The sequence below is a fragment of the Hesperophylax consimilis genome, chromosome 11, assembly GCF_061612785.1.
Source record: "Hesperophylax consimilis isolate HC1 chromosome 11, BYU_Hcon_1.0, whole genome shotgun sequence".
NCBI classification, from domain to species: domain Eukaryota; kingdom Metazoa; phylum Arthropoda; class Insecta; order Trichoptera; family Limnephilidae; genus Hesperophylax; species Hesperophylax consimilis.
Genome location: NC_142846.1, coordinates 2501965 through 2522908, shown reverse-complemented (window position 1 = coordinate 2522908; position 20944 = coordinate 2501965). Strand labels below are relative to the sequence as shown.

The following is a 20944-nucleotide window of genomic DNA, read 5'->3' as shown; positions in this document are numbered from 1 at the left end:
ACATACTAAATTACAGAGAATAGTAGAGCAACATAAGGAATGCAACAATATAAATGTAAGTATAATGGTATAATCAGTAAATAGTAGTGAGGTTAAAAGTATGAATAAAAGAGATATAAATAAAATATAAGTAGCAATCTGTAGTATAGTATCAAGTCAAAGTAAGACATTATATGTAATAATATACAATAAAGTAGTATAAGTAAGAATGAAGTGCTTATAAAATGTCTGAAAGGCAATAAGAGTTTGTAAAAAATAAAATAAAAATTTTTAGAAAGGTATATACTATTATGAAAATGAAAGCAATAATTACAAAATATTATGTGCCCTGAAGATGCAACCAGTTGACGACATTAGTAGGTTTTTAATAAAGAAAACGTGTCAACAAAGTGTTTTAATAATAATAATAGATTAAAAATATATTTTTATATTATATAAGCCATAGTCAGTATGGTCCCAAGCCATACCAAGAAGAGAACTGTCACATTTGACGTTACGAACGTGTGGACTGGTGTGCACAGATAAGCAAAGGCTCGAATCGGTTCCAAAAACTTGCGTTAGATAATTAATTTACGTAAGAAAACGTTCAATTTTTAATAATATTTGTATTTCCACTATCTGTTTGTATTTGGGCACCGAAAATGTTAGGAATATCTCGATTCTGTGCGAGTTCCCTAGGTTCAAAGTCTCTCTATTCGAGATTGCCCACACAGTTTAACAATGTCTTCGTGCAAAGCAACCAAATATCCCGGAGAATCATCACATCCAACCATCACACTCTCAAATGCGGGAATTACGTAAAGAACTACACTGTGAACACATCACGGGTGCAATTTAAGGTTAGTTTCTTTAAAATGCGTAATTTGTTATCTTTTATAAATGTTTGACATTGTTTATTATTACTATTTTCTTTGTTCGTTAAATTTATATCGATTACCTGTAGGTTGTATATTCCCATGTATTATATATATTTTTATTTTATTTCATCATACTTACAAAACATTCATAAATATTCCACTTACCCAAACTAAAATGGAAATGAATTATTAATTCACATACAGTCGTTTATGTTTTATCGGTGCACCGGTGTCTCTCACCAGGTTTATCGAGACAGCCGGTTGTTTGGGCCAAAACCCAAGGAACAGAAACCAAATAAAGAAACTAATACTTATTTACTTTGGTTATCTGAGACACCATTCCGTTTGATTGAAAAAGGTATCTCAGGTAAACGAATTTTAGTTAAGAAGGGCGGGCATGCGGTATGCGGCGCAGGTGAGGGTACCGCGCTTCGGTTTGACAAGGTTGTAACTGAACATCACCTTATTCTGAGTTATGGGATTCCAAACATTACAATGTCAATTTCTCATATTGTCTATAACAATTGCAAAATTTATGGTTCGATCTATTATATAGTATTTTATTTCTTCATTATAAAAGAAGAAATTTTTAAATTTGAATGTATTTTAGATTCTAGAGCATATACTGGCTACCGTCGGCTATTTTGTCTGGCCCTGATTCACTTCGGCGAAGTAATAGAGAAAGAAATTAATAGTTCCAGGGACAGATTAAATAATGGAGATGACGCAGGCGCTTGCATGGCTCCACTCTACTAGTTCATAATCACCACCACTTGGACGACACCTACAGTAGATTACGAGCGGCTGTAGTCGCATGATTTCCCTCCCAGTGTACTTTAGTATGTTTAATAATTTGGTCCGGCCCTTGACTTTGAAGGTTGCCCATGCCTATTCTAGAACAGATTCATGGATTTGAACATAATTAATTTTTCGAAAATTCGGTTTTTTGTATGAAGATTTTAGGGAACTTTCTGTTTGGCAGTGCGCCACGTAGTTCGGCCACAAAAACATCAATAAGGCCTTTTTTAGCATTCTAGTACACCCATGAGTCACGAGCCGCCACTGTTTTCGGCCGTTTATTTGTGAACAATGTTTGAGCCAGATATGTCCCATTGAAGTGGAATTAACTGAATATGTATTTATTTTGCCTGGTTACAGTTAAAAATAGTTTTAATTTGGAACTTTGATAATAATGTATATTTTAGTCAAGATTTTCATTGCTGATTACTACTGACGACTATCACCATCTCAATCAACATTTCGGTTTTAATTTTTTGTCTATCACCAGTTCATCAGGCGATTCTCCAGTATCTGCCACTCTGAAACATTCCACAAATATACTATATTATATTAACACATTGTAATCGGATCACGTATTAATACGTTTTTAGCAAATTGATGCTAGAGAGCGGATCACGTATTTATACGTGTTTGATAGATTGTTAGTGGAGCGCGGGTCACGTTAAAATACGGGTTCCAATATACTTGAGTTTTCACTATATAGCGTCTGTAGGGTTGTAGCCATGCAATAATAATTTTTATTTTACATTTAGAAATAATTTTTGTGAATAATTTGTAAAATAAAGGATGTTATGTAAAAAAAATATTATTTTTTTCAAAACGTTCCTACTTTATGTGAAATTCTGCACTAGTTTAACGATGAAGAATACATTTCTAAATATAATAAAATAAAATGAAATAAAATAAATAATTTGCAAAAAGAATGATTGAAATCAAACAAATATTTTTGAAGTTATCACGATTTTTCTAGAGGTCTATGTTAGCGCGAAATTACGCAAAAAATCACCCGTTACCAGCACTAGTACGCGGCCGTAAACTGCCCGATCAAAATGTGTTAATCAAATGAATAACACTATATGTTTTTTTTTTTTTAATTGTGCATGTCAGATACGAACCCTCTGCATTCACAGATAAAAATGCCATAGAACTCTAATAAAAATGTAAAACAAACCGTTAATATAAATATTATATTTTAAATAAAACAATGACTTTGTAAACACCACTTTTATTTTTTTAGCTTACGCACAAGAGTCTGGTTACAGTTATACCGACCTACAGTTATGTAGATGAGTATGTGGCTTAATATGTGGTATTTTTTTTACAGCTCTCTCAAACTTTCAAGAATGCATCGCTGATTGTTGCCAGGAGCTTGTCGAGCAATGCCGAGGTCAAGAAGGAGACCTCCAAGGCCGTGGGCTACTGGCTGCTCACCTGCTCTGGGATGGTGTTTGTGGCCGTGGTCCTAGGTACGGTCACTGGCTATTTGGCCCTCCTTTACAGCATCTACTACGTCATGGGCTTGATCGTCAGCACTACCAAAAATAAATAATTATTTATTTTGCCCGTCTGATTTTTATTGAGCATTGTTCATTCACATGTCGATTCTTTTCTTCCGGTCATCATTATCACTTTTCTTCTCTTAATTCATGTATCATAGATAATAGAAACAAGCGAAATGGACCTTAAACCATTATAAGAATGAAACCGCAAGCACAAAAGTGTCATCAAGTTCACTCATATTACAGAGTTTTCCAATAAGAGGTGTTATTTTGATATTCAAAGAAACTTTTCCCATAAAAGATCAATGGTTTCGTTGCTTGTGTGGCACGTAGCGCCGTCTTGTTGAAAGTAAACGTTGTCCAGATCAATACCATCCAATTCCGGCCATAAAAAATCATTAATCATCTCTCGATAGCGCAATCCATTCACCGTAACTGTTGCTCCGGCCTCATTTTCGAAAAAGTAAAGTTCAATGACTCCGCCGGACCATAAACCGCACCAAGCAGTCACACGTTGAGGATAGAGAGGCTTTTCAACAATAACTCTTGGGTTTTCCGAGCCCCAGATGCAACAATTTTGCTTGTTGACGAAGCCACTGAGGTGGAAATGGGCCTCATCACTCAAGATGATTTTTCAATGGAATTCTAATAATTAATAATACTGAATTTTAATAATTTCAATGCGTTGTCGAAGCGTGTATCGTTCCATTTTTATTAATGGCGTAGTTTCTACTTGTCAAGTCTAAAAATGACAGCTTCAAAAGTAACATCTACTGAAATAGCGGGCTATTCAAAATAACACCTCTTATTTTAAAACCCTGTACTTCAAATCGTATCTATGTTCAGCGGTGCCCTGCCTCTATTTCTACTTACACACCAGCCTTTCATTTGCTCCGCCATTTTATTAGTCTGTGCTGTTTGATTGTAGCTCGGCGAAAGTCGGCACGTTTCCACGAGTTGCCTCTAGGCTTCCTATCCTGTGCTACTTCGGCGGTCTCAGTCTATTGCAGATACATTCCTTCCTCGCACTGCCCTCGGAGTAGCTTTTCCCGCTTAGTCTGGTTCAGTAAATTGAAAGTTTTCCCTCTCGAATCACCATCAGTATTTTGTGTTCTTCTGGCAATCTGAGTACATTTCCAAGTCACCTCATCTGTACCTTTTCTGTAAAGAGTTGCAGGGGTTCGATGCTATGCACATATTAGATGTCTTCACCCTACAGGTTGTGGAACAACCCTCGTAGTAGTTTTCCAAGGATTCTCTAGGAAATGCAAATATGCATTGCCATCTTGATTTGGTGTAGAATCTGACAAGATCCCGGCGATTTTATTGAGCAGTTTTATTAGATAATGAAAAGAATTTATTTTAAATGTTACTGCCACATCACTTTTTTGTCCTTTCATATAAATTTAATTGCCGTTTCATATAAAAATATGAATTCATAATTTTTCTCAAATTATGATTGAAACTTTTTGTTTCATAGAGGGATACATTTATATTCTTCTGTGGTTAACTTCTGGATTTGAATGTAAAGCGTGGTGTTTTCTCTCTCTAACACTGTTTATTTCATATTTCTCACCATAACAGTAAGGAAGATATAACGATTTCTACAAGACCGTACTGACTCTACGAGTAATAGCTGTTTGTTTGCAAAATCAAACGAATTAGCCCGCAGAGTTTATATAGATTATTTTTGAAACGTGAATTTTCTCTAGCTCTCTCCCTCCACGACTAACGTGTTGTGTATACAACAAATAATGTCAAATGTCATCAATCTGTTTTAAGTGGGATACAGTAAAAATTAGTGATATAATCGTCGATAGGCAGCTGTCATTAATTTAAATGCATCTCATTTTGTTTTGGTTTTTCCGAGGCTTATAAATAAATAAGAAAATCTTAATGTTGGAATTGTTCGCTCTCATAAATTAAATAATTATTTCATAATATTACATCATAGTTTAGGCTTTGTATAATTTAATTTATTCTATGCTAGTTATGGGAATAAAATTCTCAATATATTGGCCCTCTAATGTGAAGTTTGCAACTTCTCTAAATAGTATAAAACAATGCGGCTAACCGCATCTGTCTGTTTGTGCGCTTAGTTAGATTTTGATTAAGTTTTCATTATCTTTAGAAAATATCTTCCGGAAGGCTTATATATATAATACAGGCATATATTTTATATTAGAAAGTAGAGAAAAGTCAATGTTTTGTAATCAAGTTGTAAAAAAAATATTTTCTGGCGTATTGCTAACGCTGGCTAAACTTTATCAAAATAATGTACTACGGAATTGTATATCTTAAAGAGTTTAAGGCCGGGTACACGTCAGCTAATTATTTTGTAAAAAAAGTTAAATACCATTCCATTAAGTTTTATTTATTTTATAAGTATGTTAGAAACATGGAATAAAGACACTAGAAGTGTCTTCCATACAAATTTGAATGGATACAAATGTTCCATTTAGCCCAATAGCCCGTCTTCGTCTAGATTACACTCGCCTGACATTGTAAATCTGGTTCCATGATAACTCAACACAGTGACAATTCAACACACTTTTAAAAAGTGATATAAAGTCATTAGAAACGATGAAAAAAATAAAAATTACCTAACCTAACCTACTTAACACATTAAAGATGTGATGAATTATCATTGTGATGATTTATCCGGTCACCCGTAAATCTACATCCAATTTATATTTTGTAAACACAGTTTTAATTTTAGCCTCGATTAGTCATTTATTTGTATCACGAAACACGCTCACAAGGCACTTCTTGTGTTATTCTTTATTCTATGTTAAAAATTAAAAGTATGTTTATTTATAACCACATTTGTACCTAGTAAACTAAATCATTACAATAAGACATTTACAGCTAATCTTGTTTTAAAACAAACTTTTAGATGCAGAAAATGTCCTAAACAGATTCGTTATAAACAAATTTGGATGTATAGTTCTATATTCTATGTATTTATAAGATGCCAAAAATGCAAATTATACAATAATTGTTAGTGACTTCTTTGTATTGTAAATATTACGTAATAAAATGTGCTGTATACCAAAAAAACTTTTATTATTATATTATTCCTTATAATTTACTGATTTATGCAATGAGAGTCTAACATCAATCATAAATGATTATTAACGATCTGTAAGAAGTCAAAAATGATTGGTACTTAGATTTTAAAAAGTAAATCTTTATTTCATTATTCGTTATTATAAGTCTACTATCACATTGTATATTTTGCATTTCATTAGCATTAGAGGATTGAATGTAAAAAAAAGATCTTGTAACGAGACAAAATTACACGGGCTCAAATACTTTCTCCCTCACACCTAAGACGGTGTCTCTTTCTACAAACGGTGACCAATGTAGATGTCTGATTTGTCACGCAGCTTACAATCCTCAAATCATTGGCCCGCTCCCACCTACCAAAGGATGTACTGCGGCGGACGAGGCCTTGAACCATGCCAGGCTGGTCGTAGGCTCATGACATGATACTGGTAGCGAGATGTGTCTTCCCTTCTAGCGGGGTCTTAGAGATCCTGATCAAATCGCAGGCTCAATATCTGATATTGATAGCGAGAAGTGACATCCCTTTCAATGAGGTTGAAGAATATCCAGAGAATTTTTTGTCTTATAAACCCAGTCAGGAGTTAAGAGTGCATATTGCGCTTCTCCACGATAGTTGTATCGTTGAAACTGTTTCTATTATCTAGTTACTTTAAGGCTGGGCTGTTATGCTTCAGCAGCCAGGCTGCGCAGTCAACATGATTTTCAATTTTGTATGAAAATGGTTAACGCACTAGGCAACGAAAGATCGCCGGCTGCGGGACCCAATCGAAACAAGGCGATTTCGCAAACAGCCGCTGCGATCAGTACAACTAGCTAAAATGTATATGGTTGCCTTATAAAAATATTCCGGGTGTTTTTTAAGACCTTTGTGTAACTTTCAAATACAACTTTTGAGTGCTGCTCGAGAAGCAGGAAGTGAATCTAATAATGTTTATTTTTTTCACTCTGGTTCAAGAGGTAAATAAACTGGTGATATTGGCTACTACATTGGCTGCAAGCATTGGCTTCTCCAATATTTGGCTATCGAATACGCGCGTCCAGCCTGTTACTATTCTTAATAAACAGTATTTGTTCTGAACTCACTCTGTAAATTAATGACGAATAAAAATTGCTATAAATTGGCTCCCAACGTGGTGCTTTTAAAAAATAAACTCTTATTATGCATCATTGTTATTACTGGATCCATGCATAATGCTCAACATTCCTTGTGGGGTAGTGGAAAGCATGCTGACTCTTGATGTAAAAGTGTGAGGTTCGATCCCCATCTAGTTTATTAATTTGAGGAGATTGTTCTTTTTCTTCTTTCATTTGGTAAGGTAAGGAAAGATCCAGGAGGGTGGTGATAGCCTCATGTCGCAGTAATGGGGTGATAAGGGCAATAAGAAGTTACTAAAAAATATGGCCATTTGAAATATTTTTCCGTTTCTTTAAATTTAGTGCTGTAACAGCCACTAGTACACCTAAATAGTGGGAACATTATTATGTACGCAGGGTATAATACTACCGTCAGAAGTAAAAACACATATCGTCTTTGAGATCAAGGAGGATGGTGTGTTTCTTCTTATGATGGTAGAATATCTGTCTTCGATTGATGACCATCAAATTGAATAGCATCGCCAGTTTGAATTTTTAAAATTTGAACTGTTCCGTTGAATGCCAATCCCGGCCCATTTTAGCTTGTGATAAAATTTTGATCAGCTGACAAGCGTAACAACATTATCATGATACTTTAAAGCTGAAAAATTCTGAGAAATTTTCAAAAATTCGCTGATTGTCGATTTGATGAAAAATTTGATTTTGAAACAACCGAAACAGTTTTTCATAATAATAGTTGAAGGATCAGCAAAGAAGTTCACCTCTTTCCGTGTTTGTGTGTTGAAGGTGGCGTCACTCGCCTGACAGAATCCGGCTTGTCCATGGTGACTTGGAAGTTGCTGGGAGAGAAGATGCCGTGGACCCAGCAAGAATGGGAGGATGAGTTCCATAAATACCAGCAGTTTCCAGAGTTTAAATAGTAATGTCTTTCAAATTATAAAATTTTTCCACTTGCTTACCTATTTATATTTTAGGTTAAGTTGATCCTAAAACGCACATTCGCAGCTGGACTACCATTATGTAAAAATATGCCAAAATGAGACAAATGACTCTGTTTATATGAATATATGCACTGAGAAGAAACTGATAGCAAATACCCTATAATATTAATAATATGTCCAACTCCAGTAAAATATTGGCAGTATCAACAACTCTGGCCGCTAGAGGCAAAAAGTTGTTTCTGTCTGTGCAGTTTACGGTTGTAATAATTACAAACAACGTAAGTAATTTTTCAGGATGTCAAAAAAAGTTGAAAGGTGAGTTATAATTAATTGAATTGAATTGTGGGAATTGAATTGAATTAAAAATAAATATTTGATTACAATAAAAACCTCAAAATATTAATTAGTCCTCATTAAAGCATTCATAAATAGAATTAATGATAAAATTATACAGGGTTTTCCAATAAGAGGTGTTATTTTGATATTCAAAGAAACTTTTCCTGTAAAAGATCAATGGTTTCGTTGCTTGTGTGGCACGTAGCGCCGTCTTGTTGAACGTAAACGTTGTCCAGATCAATACCATCCAATTCCGGCCATAAAAAATCATTAATCATCTCTCGATAGTGCAATCCATTCACTGTAACTGTTGCTCCAGCCTCATTTTCGAAAAAGTTAGGTGCAATTACTCCACCGGACCATAAACCGCACCAAACAGTTGAGAATAGAGAGGCTTTTCAACAATAACTCTCGGGTTTTCCGAGCCCCAGATGCGACAATTTTGCTTGTTGACGAAGCCACCGAGGTGGAAATGGGCCTCATCACTCAAGATTATTTGCATTTGATTCACTCAAGTGAATTTTAATAATTTCAATGCGTTGTTGAAGCGTGTATCGTTCCATTTTTATCAATGGCGTAGTTTCTACTTGTCTAATGTCAAAAAATGACAGCTTCAAAAGTAACATCTACCGAAATAGCGGGCTATTCAAAATAACACCTCTTATTGGAAAACCCTATATTTATGTTCGGCAAAAATTTTACATATTACGTTTCTAAACCATCAAAGACAGAGTTAATATCCGCTTTAATATGTTTTTACATACAAACAAAAAAGCAGTAAGGTCGTATGCAGGTTACCTAATTTTTAGATTTTTATAATTTATTAAAATAAATAATTCATTTCACATAAAATCCATTAATATGTTTGAAAGACAACAAATCCTTATCCACACAACTCAAGCCGCTAGGAGGCGCTAGTGTAGCATGTTACCATCAGAATGTATGTGAAATGTCAGAAGTTGGAGGTATTATTAATATTATAGGGTATTTGCCGATAGTGTGTTGTGAGAGTGTCTGTTGTGGCCGAAGTAAGCTCAATTCTGCCTTCATTTCGGAGAAATTAATCAAACATATTTAAATTTGTAAATTCTTTGTTGAACAAATAATCAATTTCATTTGGCTTGTCTGGAGCCTTATGTAAATTGGGGACATCATAGTTCACACTTCTCGGGATTTACTGTTCAGAGGGGAGTACAATATATAAACATTTCAAAGATTTCTGTCTTCCTTGTTGACGCTTGACGCTTACAGAATGGCGATGGTTCGTAGCCACCGTACCAGCTCAATATTTTTGTACGGTTTAAAGAGTCGACTCAATTGAATGACGGTCAAGCGAATGACGGTCAAGCGAATGACGGTCAAGCGAATGACGGCTCAATTGAATGACGTTTCAATTGAATGATGTCTAAATTGAATGACAGTTCAATTGAATGACGGCCCAATTGAATGACGGCTCAATTGAATGACGGCTCAATTGAATGACGGCTCAATTGAATGACGGCTCAATTGAATGACGGCTCAATTGAATGACGGCTCAATTGAATGACGGCTCAATTGAATGACGGCTCAATTGAATGACGGCTCAATTGAATGACGGCTCAATTGAATGACGGCTCAATTGAATGACGGCTCAATTGAATGACGGCTCAATTGAATGACGGCTCAATTGAATGACGGCTCAATTGAATGACGGCTCAATTGAATGACGGCTCAATTGAATGACGGCTCAATTGAATGACGGCTCAATTGAATGACGGCTCAATTGAATGACGGCTCAATTGAATGACGGCTCAATTGAATGACGGCTCAATTGAATGACGGCTCAATTGAACAACAGCTCAATTGAATGACGTTTCAATTGAATGACGGCTCAATTGAATGACGGCTCAATTGAACAACAGCTCAATTGAATGACGTTTCAATTGAATGACGGTTCAATTGAATGACGGTTCAATTGAATGACGGCTCAATTGAACGTGAGCTGTATGCAATACGACACCCCCTATACGGCTCCTAGCTCCCAGCGTATGAATGATCGTATGACTCTTAGGTACATACGTCCATGTCCAGATGTCGGACTGTCAGACGGATTTCAAGTCTTTAAGTATGTGAGAACGATTAATACATACTTGTATAATTTTAATGGCATTATTTTTCTAAAATCTCCTGATAAAAAGGAGTAACCGTTCAATTGAGCAGTGGTACGGTTCACCGGGAGTCGTACGAATACGCCTCTTCAAAAAGAGCTAGCTCAATTGTACGGCTCGCTCATGAACAACTCATCGCTAGTACAGAACAATAGAGAAAACATATTATATAGTATTGTGGTGATTGCTGTTTTAGAATGTGGCGATCGATCAACAAATAAATGGCTTTTTGGAAGGCAGTAATTGTGGGTAGATTATAAACTGTTATTATTATTCGTATTGCTATATATGTAAGATACAAGCTCTGAAGGTAATGTCATAAGCAGTCATACGCTTTGCAAATTCACTATCAAGGCCGACACTATGTGGGTGCAATTGGAGCAGTCCGCTCCGGACGCCATATTGCCAAGGCGCTGATAATATCTGACACATTGCCCTTGAGATTATTTTTCATAAAAATGGTGCTAAAATTATCCAAATCATCCAAATATCATTGATTACAATGATCACCTTCCTAACTACCGTGGTTTTGACAAATGACGCCAAATTTTTATTTGCGTTTGCCTCAGGAGCGGCACTGTTTGCTATCATGCTCTCTCATTCATAATCTGTTGTCTCATTCAAAATCTGTTGTCTCTTTCATACATTTATACATAACTTCCATTAATAATTAGTAATATTAATTATTTATTATAGCAAAAACAGCGACATGACCGTGTCGGAGTTCAAGAGGATCTGGTGGATGGAGTATGGCCACAGAATGTGGGGTCGGTGCATCGGGGGGGTGGTCTTCCTGCCCGCCGCCTTCTTCTGGATGCGGGGATATCTCAACAAGGGCATGAAGGTGCGCGTGGCGGCTTATTGCACCCTGGTGGCTGCACAGGTAACTAAAATTTCGTTCCTATTTATACATTTAATAATACTGGAGTTTTTTTTTCAAACTCTTGCTCTTTTAATTCACTAATTGTTTGTAATATAGCAGATAGGTTACTTACTACTGAGAATGCGTTAATGCTTAAATTAAACAATTATTTTTCTAAAGATTGACTTTATTCAACACTCTAATTACGTAGCGATTTTATCAAAAGGTTTCGGAAAATATGAAAAGTCAAAATGTATTATTATTATTATGTGCAGAGCAGGCAGCATTCTGCTGATGCGCTCATATCTGATTTCACAACAAGTTTGCCAGTAATTGAGTTGTTTTAAGTTTGAACTAAGTCCTTTCTTCTCTCCAAATGTGAATCCAATAGAGCTTTGAATTGATTTATATTTGTTGCATCGATGACATGTTGTGGGAGTTTGTTCCAAGCATCCACTACTCTATTTGCAAGGAAGTGTTTTCTAGGATTAGATGCAAAAGGCGTTTTGGTAATTTTTTTTGAGTGTCCACGGAGATTTATATTTTTATTAGTAGTGAAGATTTCTTGGATGCTAGGGCAACTGTAATGTCCAGATAAAATTTTCAAAGTCTCGATCAAGTCACCCCTTTCTCTTCTTTCTTGTAAGGTTGGTAATCTTATTGTAGATATTACATGTGGAACACCCAGGCACTCGAGACAGAATAATAATCCTACAGAACTTACCAAATACGCTGGCTGGTTCGCTGGTACACGCATGTGCCCCAATTTGTAATCCTAGAAATTGCCAGTGTTGAAAATTAATAGTTCATACAGTGGCTTATTAGCATACACAAACACATGTGACTTCAAATAACCCCAAAGGTAGAAGTCGTGTGGTGTCAAATTTCTTGAAATTTCACAACCAGAAAATTTTCCCAAAGAAATTTCCCAAATATTCCTAAATATTTCTGAAAAATTTTCCGAAAGTGTTTGTACAAACCATTTCTATAATGAGCTTTAACAATAGCATTTCGTTTTTACTAATCTCAAGGTGACAGATTGCAAATGAAATATTCAGAGCTGCAAAGTTTATAATTAAAAAATGTCCAATTTTAAATCCAGCGCTTTTTCCACATTTATCTATCTGTCTATCTTCAGAGTTATTTTCCATGATGTACAGAAGAAAGAAAAAACATAACAACAAACTATTCTGATTCTTAAATTAAGACGTAGATCGCGGTTATGGAAGAATTGAAAGCGCTCCTGGACCCCATTTGTCGTTAACCCAAGTTTCTAAATATAATAAAATTTATAATTTAATTATTTCCCAGGGGCTCATGGGCTGGTACATGGTGAAGTCAGGGCTGGAAGACAGGTTCCAAGACCCGTCCGATGTCCCCCGGGTGTCCCAGTACCGACTGGCCGCGCACCTCGGTCTCGCCTTCATCCTATACACGGGGCTGCTGGCGGGGGCCCTGAAGGTGTTCAGGGCTCCGCCCGTTGGGGCCATCTACAACATGAATCTGGCCAAGGTCCCCGCTCTCAAAGGCGTCACCATCTTGTCGCACACGGCTAAGGCACTGGTGTTTTTGACAGCCTTATCAGGTAAAAATATCTATTTTGTGTTGGTTGGCCTGAAGAAAGTGGAAAGATTTTCCACCAACTGTACCGAATCTCTTCCGACTCTTTCTTCTCGACTCTCCTATCATTGGTCAGAATTGCTGCACGGTGATAAGTTGTTTGTCAAATAATTCTACCGGTAGTGTTTGGTGATTTAATCAGAGATGTGCAAAATGGGTACCCAAAACCATTTGAAATGCAAAATGGAAATGGGTCAAAACTTTTCCATTTGAAAATGCAAAATGCAAAATGGTTTTTAGAAAAGCATTTCAAATGTAAAATGCAAAATACCTATTTTCAAAATGCATTGAAAATGCAAAATGGTTTCTCAGGTCAAACAATTAAAATAATTATAGAATTTTTAAACAATTTTGTCATTTAATAATGGACATCAATGTAGAACAAACATATTACATGATGGTAAATTCAAAAACACCACGACTACAGATTATGAAACCACAAAAAATTTGCGCGGGACTAATGTTGCCAACGTAAAAACATAGAAACTGCTATCTAACATTAAATATTATTATTTTTTTTAAGTGATAAACTAACGTTTATAAGACAAGGTTTTATGCATAGCATAAAGGATAACAAATAGTTATAAGTAATAATTAGTCATCCGAAATACTAATACAAATTGAAAATATCTCCCGAGTAAAAATAAATGCCGCCAACGGGAATTGAACCCTTGCCTTCTGATGTCCGGTCAGGTGCTCTGTATCCACTGAGCTATGTCGGCTTATTTCCAACCCCCCAAATGATTCAATATGTACCAGCACCTCAATCAACAATTACTGCTTATATTTAATATTACAGAGTCATGGCCCCATGTTCAGTATTTGAATCAGTATTTTTTGTAATGGTATCACTCAATTGCCAGGGCTCCTACCAGAGAGCAACTTGACAAATGTAAATTATCTCTCATAGCGAGGTTGAAGACCGACTGATATTTGGGGCTTATGAAAAAAATATGAGTGGAGATAGTAGGAAGAATGTTGCAAAAAAGCATTTAAAATGGAAAATGCATTGAGAAAAGCATTTAAAATGCAAAATGCACAATGGTTTTTAGAAATTCGTGGGTATTATCCATTTTGCATTTCCATTTGAAATGGATTTATTTGAAATAAAGCACATCTCTGGATTTAATGTATCTCTTAAAAATCTGTCTAATGAAATTCTCAACTTTTACCTTCCATGACAGCCCTACTACTTTCATTTCTTTCGATTTTTCCATCTGTCATATACACGGTGTCCGGAAACTCGTAGTACAAGCAGTAAATAGTGAAACTACATCACTTTTTTTTTCAATCTAAACATCGATTTTTTTGTTATTTCAATTTTTTCATTCAATAAACGGTTAAAAAACTTTTGAGTCAGGTCTACACTTGTATTTTATAAGACATTAAACAGCTGATATTAATTTTTAAGTTTGACCAAAAAAATTCCAACTTCATACTCGATTTACTCAAAAGCGTAAACTCAAATCTTAAAAACTTATGTGATCTGTATTCACCAGTATCCGGCTTGTATTACAAGTTTCTGGACACCATGTATCTTTTTCCTCTTAATAAGTACTAACTTATCTTTCATCATTTGCGCCATTGAGGCCATCTCACGAAAATGGCGCTCTAAAAATAATCCAATTATTACTATTGTTATTCCAGGCGCCTTTGTAGCCGGTCTAGATGCCGGCCTGGTGTACAACTCCTTCCCGAAGATGGGTGATCACTGGATTCCCAGTGACGTGCTGGCCCTGTCCCCCGCACTGAAGAACCTCACGGAGAACCCCACCACGGTGCAGCTGGACCACCGCGTCCTCGGCACGCTCACTGTCACCGTCATCTCGGCGCTGTGGCTGATGGCCAGGAAGAAGACACTGCCTCCGCAGGCCAGGATGGCTGTCAACGCTCTCGGCTTAATGGCGTGGCTTCAGGTGCTTTCATTACTTAATTTTTTTAAGATTTTGCAAGTTATGCCTGGTTTTTGAACCCCCTTGACTTTTGACACTTTCATCAAATTGGACAATAATGATCCCCGTTAACCGCTGATTCTCAGCCTGTCAGCTTGTGATCATATTTTGATGACTGTTATGAAGAACCTAATGGCAGCATACTTGTACCACACATTGTTTTCAATGCTGTGGGAATAGGCAGCGCATATCACTGGTCCAATAAATAAAGATTTCTTTGTTTTTAATTGATAAAAAATGTCACCGGAGACCAAAATGCCATACTACATTTTTACTCTGAATAAGCTCAGGAATTACTGTAGTATAGTCTGTCTGGTAAGGTCCTGATACATTCCGTATGTACACGGTGTCTGGAAACTTGTATTACAAGCGCGAAACTGGTGAATCTACCACACATTTGGATCCAATTTTGTGTTATAACTTTTTTTGATCTTTCGTTTTCGAGTAAATCAAGTTCGAAATTGAAATTTTTTAACGTCAAATTTTTAAAAGATCGATCGCTAGGGGTTTATGTTAGCTGATTAATGTCTTTTAAAATGCATGAAAACATAGACACGGCTCAAAACCAAATCGTCAGATCGATGAAAAATAAGTTTAGACTGATATAACTAAGAAAATATTGACGTTTGCAGGTTGGACTTGGCATCAGCACACTCCTCATGTATGTCCCCACGCACCTTGCCGCCACGCACCAGTCCGGCTCTCTCGTCTTGCTCAGCCTGGCTGTCTGGCTCACGCACGAGATGAAGTTACTCCGACTCGTTCCCAAATAACTCTCATCCCATATCCAGCTAAGAAAACAATAAAACATTCTGATGAAATGAGGTGTTGAATTAGCCTGAAGGATTGCATTTTTTTAACAAGAGGCCTTTTCATGATTTAACTCTGTGTTGAAATAGTTTAACTAAAGTACTTTCCTCTGTTATTTGAAACCATTTCTCTGCTTGAAAATATTGATAAATCATTGTTTTTTTTTTACATTTGCTGAAGAAAATAATTTCCCTCGGGGTCCTATGTCATATTTGTGAATGCTGTATGGGTTATTTTTAAGGAACAGCAGGAGAGGAAGATCTGGGAAGGAAAAAGTTATGGGGGTGGATAAGATTTTTGGGGGTCGGTGTGTCCAAGAGCGACGGACGTAAAATTTAAAAAAAAAGGACACGATTGGCTAAAACTGGCAAAAATATAAATAAGTTTCCTCTTTAAAAATCCTACTACAAATACATGAAATACAATAATCTTTATTGTTTCATTTTCGGGCTGGTAGAGAAATGATTTCAGATAGTGGGAAATTACCTTAATTAATTATTATTTTATTGTTTATTCAAGCAAAAGTTACTACAGTAACAAATGAATGGAGTATTTAATAATTAGTGCTAGGAAAACGGTTAGACTGAATGTATGTATGACACTGTATTAGCAATAAGTTATTCGTGAACAAGCCACACAATAGAGCTAGCTCTTTTTGATTTTTTTTTCTTACGACTCCCGGTAAACCCCTACTACGTCTCAATTGAACGGCTCTGGACTTGGACATATATACCTACACTTACTGATTACCTAGCATCTTATTTTTCTCGTGATACGGAGCCGCGTACCAGTACCAGGAGTCGTACGATCGTACGCTTATGCTGTGGATCTGAGAGCCGCATCGGGCGAGCTCATTGTTCATACGGCTCCTGTTCAATTGAGCCATTGTTCAATTTAGTTGACTCTTTGAGCTGTACGAAAATATTAAGCTGGTAATGTTACTCCCGCTATCAATCAAATGAATCATGACCCATTGCTACATTGTTTTATTTTTGTGATTTATTTGTAATACATAATAATAAAAACATTTTTTTTTATATCAGCTCCACACGGGTCTGTCATATTTGGCCTGTGGCATAAATTTATTAATGTGTTTTGCATACCAAACAAGTGCATTTAAGTCATTTTAAAGAGACTAATTAAATATTATGAATAAGTTTTGTTGTCATTATAAATACGTTAGTATTAAGTTCATTTTTAGGTTTGATAGTTTTTGTGTTATTATTAAAATGCATGTATAAGTAACATCTAACTCAATTGATATAATTGTTGGAGTGAAATATTAATTCACCTGAGTAAGGAGTATTTTATTAAATAAAATTATTTAAACAGATTTTTTTATTATTCTGTGCATCATATCCATAGAATAAAGAAGAACCTAATAAATGCCATGTGGGCGTGATTCATTATCCAAAAGTCTGACCCATCAGGTTCAATTTACAATACAAAACTGTGTTTTACCATGATTATGAAATTCAAATGGGATGGCGATATGCGAGGTTGGGCAAGTGTAAAAGAGACAGAGCGCATGCTAAATGGTCTAGAACCAAAGGATACCAAGTCAGTGAGGACAATTGTTTCCATTCAAATTTGTATGAAATTCACTTCTAGTGTTCTTTATTCTATGATTATATCCAATAATAAATTGTTTTTTTTAACTATCCTTTAAAAATTTCAGTTAAACTGAAAGTAAATAATTTCAAATAAATTTGATAGAACGTTGAAATAAATAGTTGAATGTTTGCAGTATATTTTTGTTATTTGTTTTTGGGGTGTTATGCCGTGTTGCGCTAACTCCTTCTTTAGCCAATGTTTCGGACAGCATTGCAGTGTCTATCATCAGGGCAGATGTGTTATCTGAGGTTGTGGTGAAATGTGAGCTTATGTATGAGATCAGATTTCAGATACTCACATTTCACCACAACCTCAGATAACACATCTGCCCTGATGATGGACACTGCAATGCTGTCCGAAACGTTGGCTAAAGAAAGAGTTAGCGTAACACAGCATAACACCTCAAAAAGAAATAACAACACGGCAAAGCGAAATAGCGCAACACGGCATAACACCCCAAAAACAAATAACAAAAATACTTTTGGCCGTGAAAATCTTAAATCATATTTGCTTGCAGTATACTACAGTTTTCTGATAAAAATAATTATTTCACATATTCTGACACTCTTAATTACATCATAGTGTCATGTAATGCAAATAAGCCATAGTTACAGACTCCCAAAATGCCGGAGAAATCCATACTAGTTTTTAGTTCCAACACGTGCCGCAAACACGGCGCCAGTCACGCAGTAACGCGGCAACAAATGAGTCCACAGCCATAACCCGTGACCCCCCAGAACAAAATCAACGCTCTTAGAGCTTGGTCACGTCAATGGTTGTGCGGAGAGTTCCCGCGTCGTACTCCAACGGTTTGTGCCGAGGTATCTCGCAGCATAGCGGCCGCCCCATTCAAATAAGATGGGGGTCTTATTTGAATAACCCAAGGATGTAGCCGATACCAGAGGACAGGTAGACCACTTTTACCTGCCTGGCCGACTCGAGGGATTGCCTAAATCACGACCAACGCTATATACAAGATGCACGTGAGTTTGTTATTTTACCTGTTTCCTCTGTTGTGTTGTGTCTTGCCGTAATATTAACTTCAGTACCCCGGAGCCCAGAGAGAAATTAGATAGGATAATGCTAAGATGTTTATCACCTATGTTTTGTGTTGTAGACTACGACGCCATGTACTGCTCGATGTATTAAACCCGATGTATCACAAAACTTCTTTCATTTGGTAATTGAATGCGACGTAAAAAAAATAGACAACAAAGTTCCATGTAAGTATTGTTTATTTGTTGGAGAATAAAAAGATGTAAAAATAAAAATAAGCAATATAATATTACATAAATCTGTATTAATTACAATAATTAAGTTTAATCATGTTCTTTTAACAATTAAATATTAGTCATAACAATATTATCAAACAGTAGTTTGTAGCCTAATTACATTTTTATAAAAAGTTAAAACACGCACAAATTTTTGTTCATTAAAATATTATGTTAAATTATGCTAGACCAATTATAATTTAACAGCCAAACCTGCGCTGTTGCAAAATACACACAATACTCTTTATCCTATAGATCAATTATTATTGTTCAACGTGCCCTACATAAAGTACTCAATCACTAATCAAATTAAATCTGTTGCCATGAATAAATAATAATTTTGAAAATTTTATTTTGTGCCAACTGGTAATATTATATTAACCTACCATATTATATGTTTTAATTCAATATTTCAAGCTAAAATGGCTCTATCTGGTCTGGCTCTAAGATCTACAAGCTAGATTTGTAGATAGAATATTTTACATAAGGCACGTTGTAATATCCCAAAGAATTGAAATAGAATACAATTCACAATACAAGTCTTTCTTCGCTACACCAAAAGACAACCTGAATCGAAGTCTAATTATTATGAGAATCAGACCATTTGGAATTGCTATCATCCACTTTACACCATAGTTTCAACCAATGACATTTCAATACATCTGGACATGTTTTAGAACTCTCAAAGTGGCAAGCAAAAGATACGGTAATTGTCGTACTTTCGATTTTAGTACCAACTGTCACGCGTCGTGTGCTATCTCTAACCAAATTGCATAAATGAGGGCTAAAATACCCTCGGGTGTTAAATGAAAGGGTAAAGGTTACGAATTCCGCTTCACGGTAAATATGGAATGTTTACTTTGAATTAATACTTGAATTTAGTTATATTATTACTAAAAGTTACTATAAATGTTGGGGAACGCCTGCTCGCGTCCCCTTTAGAGTTATATCCCAGTTTTCAAGTAGTTTGTGGGCTACGCTAGGTTTGTATAGACTGGTTTGTGATTTAATTCTAATACGATATTATGAATATAATCCAACTCTTGATATGAACATAGTCGCCGTCGGCTGCGACTATAACGACGCCGCACACTAATCGTAAGTGACTTAATAAATGAAATTAAAATTAAAAGTGCGTATTTTTCTGTCTCCCCCAACATAATAAATCATGTTTTGAATTAATAAAGCTAAATCCATTTATTTCAAAGTGAAATATTGCTTATTAAGAGTGAAGCGGAATAAGAGAAAAATAATAATGAAAGTTTTTCCATTACATGGAAAACACTAGTAAAAGCCAAGGAATAACAATTATATCGATTTTTCCTGAAGATTTTCAGCACTATTAGAGAAAGCGAGATAGTGAACATAGCAACACATAAGTATAAGCACAACCTACTGGCATAAGTCATGTCATACAGCGTTCAGTATTCGTCTTAGTACATATAAGCAAGTAAGATTATCATCTCAATCACACCCCTGATGTAGAATGTCTATTTTGTCATACATAAACAACATTTGAAATAAAAATTTGCTGGAAACGTAAGTATGTTGGTTACTTACCACATTTTGTGAGACTATAACGTGTCTAGATGTATTATAATATTATTGGCCTCTGATTTGGATGTCAAAAAAAATTTACTAAATAATGTGCAATAAATAATCATTTTTTAAATTAGACCAAGATTAGTTTTTCTGAACTTACCTGAGGGCTTGTGACGTGTATTCTATTTCAATGTCCCTGGAATACCCCTATAAAAATTATACAATAATTTACCTAGTAAATGAGTTGTTCCTGGTTATTAGGTCCGGCAGTTCTGATGATATGAATTTAATTGGAAGTTATCAAGCCCTTATTACATTAATTTCCCATAAAACATCACCCTGGCTTCACAAGTTATAAATTAAATTTCAATTAAAACTTATTCTGGCTAAACATAAAATGGCATATGTAATTACTGGTGCCTAATTTATGTACATTTTACATAAAAGGAAGTTATATAATTATGTATATGTATGTTCAGAGAACAACTTCTTTTTGGGTAAAGATTACAGCAATAAAGTAACACATAA

The 20944-nt window shown here is 35.6% G+C and overlaps 1 protein-coding gene across 1 annotated transcript; it reads left to right on the top strand.

The window, feature by feature from the left end:
- The first annotated feature begins 497 nt into the window (after positions 1 to 497).
- LOC149419648 (heme A synthase COX15) lies at positions 498 to 17313 on the top strand. The gene is made up of 7 exons (XM_089637216.1): positions 498 to 839; positions 2983 to 3124; positions 8108 to 8240; positions 11442 to 11628; positions 12919 to 13192; positions 14875 to 15143; positions 15812 to 17313. The coding sequence occupies exons 1-7, from the start codon at positions 642 to 644 to the stop codon at positions 15950 to 15952; spliced, it is 1344 nt and encodes a 447-aa protein (XP_089493342.1). The 5' UTR covers positions 498 to 641; the 3' UTR covers positions 15953 to 17313.
- Positions 17314 to 20944: the final 3631 nt, after the last annotated feature.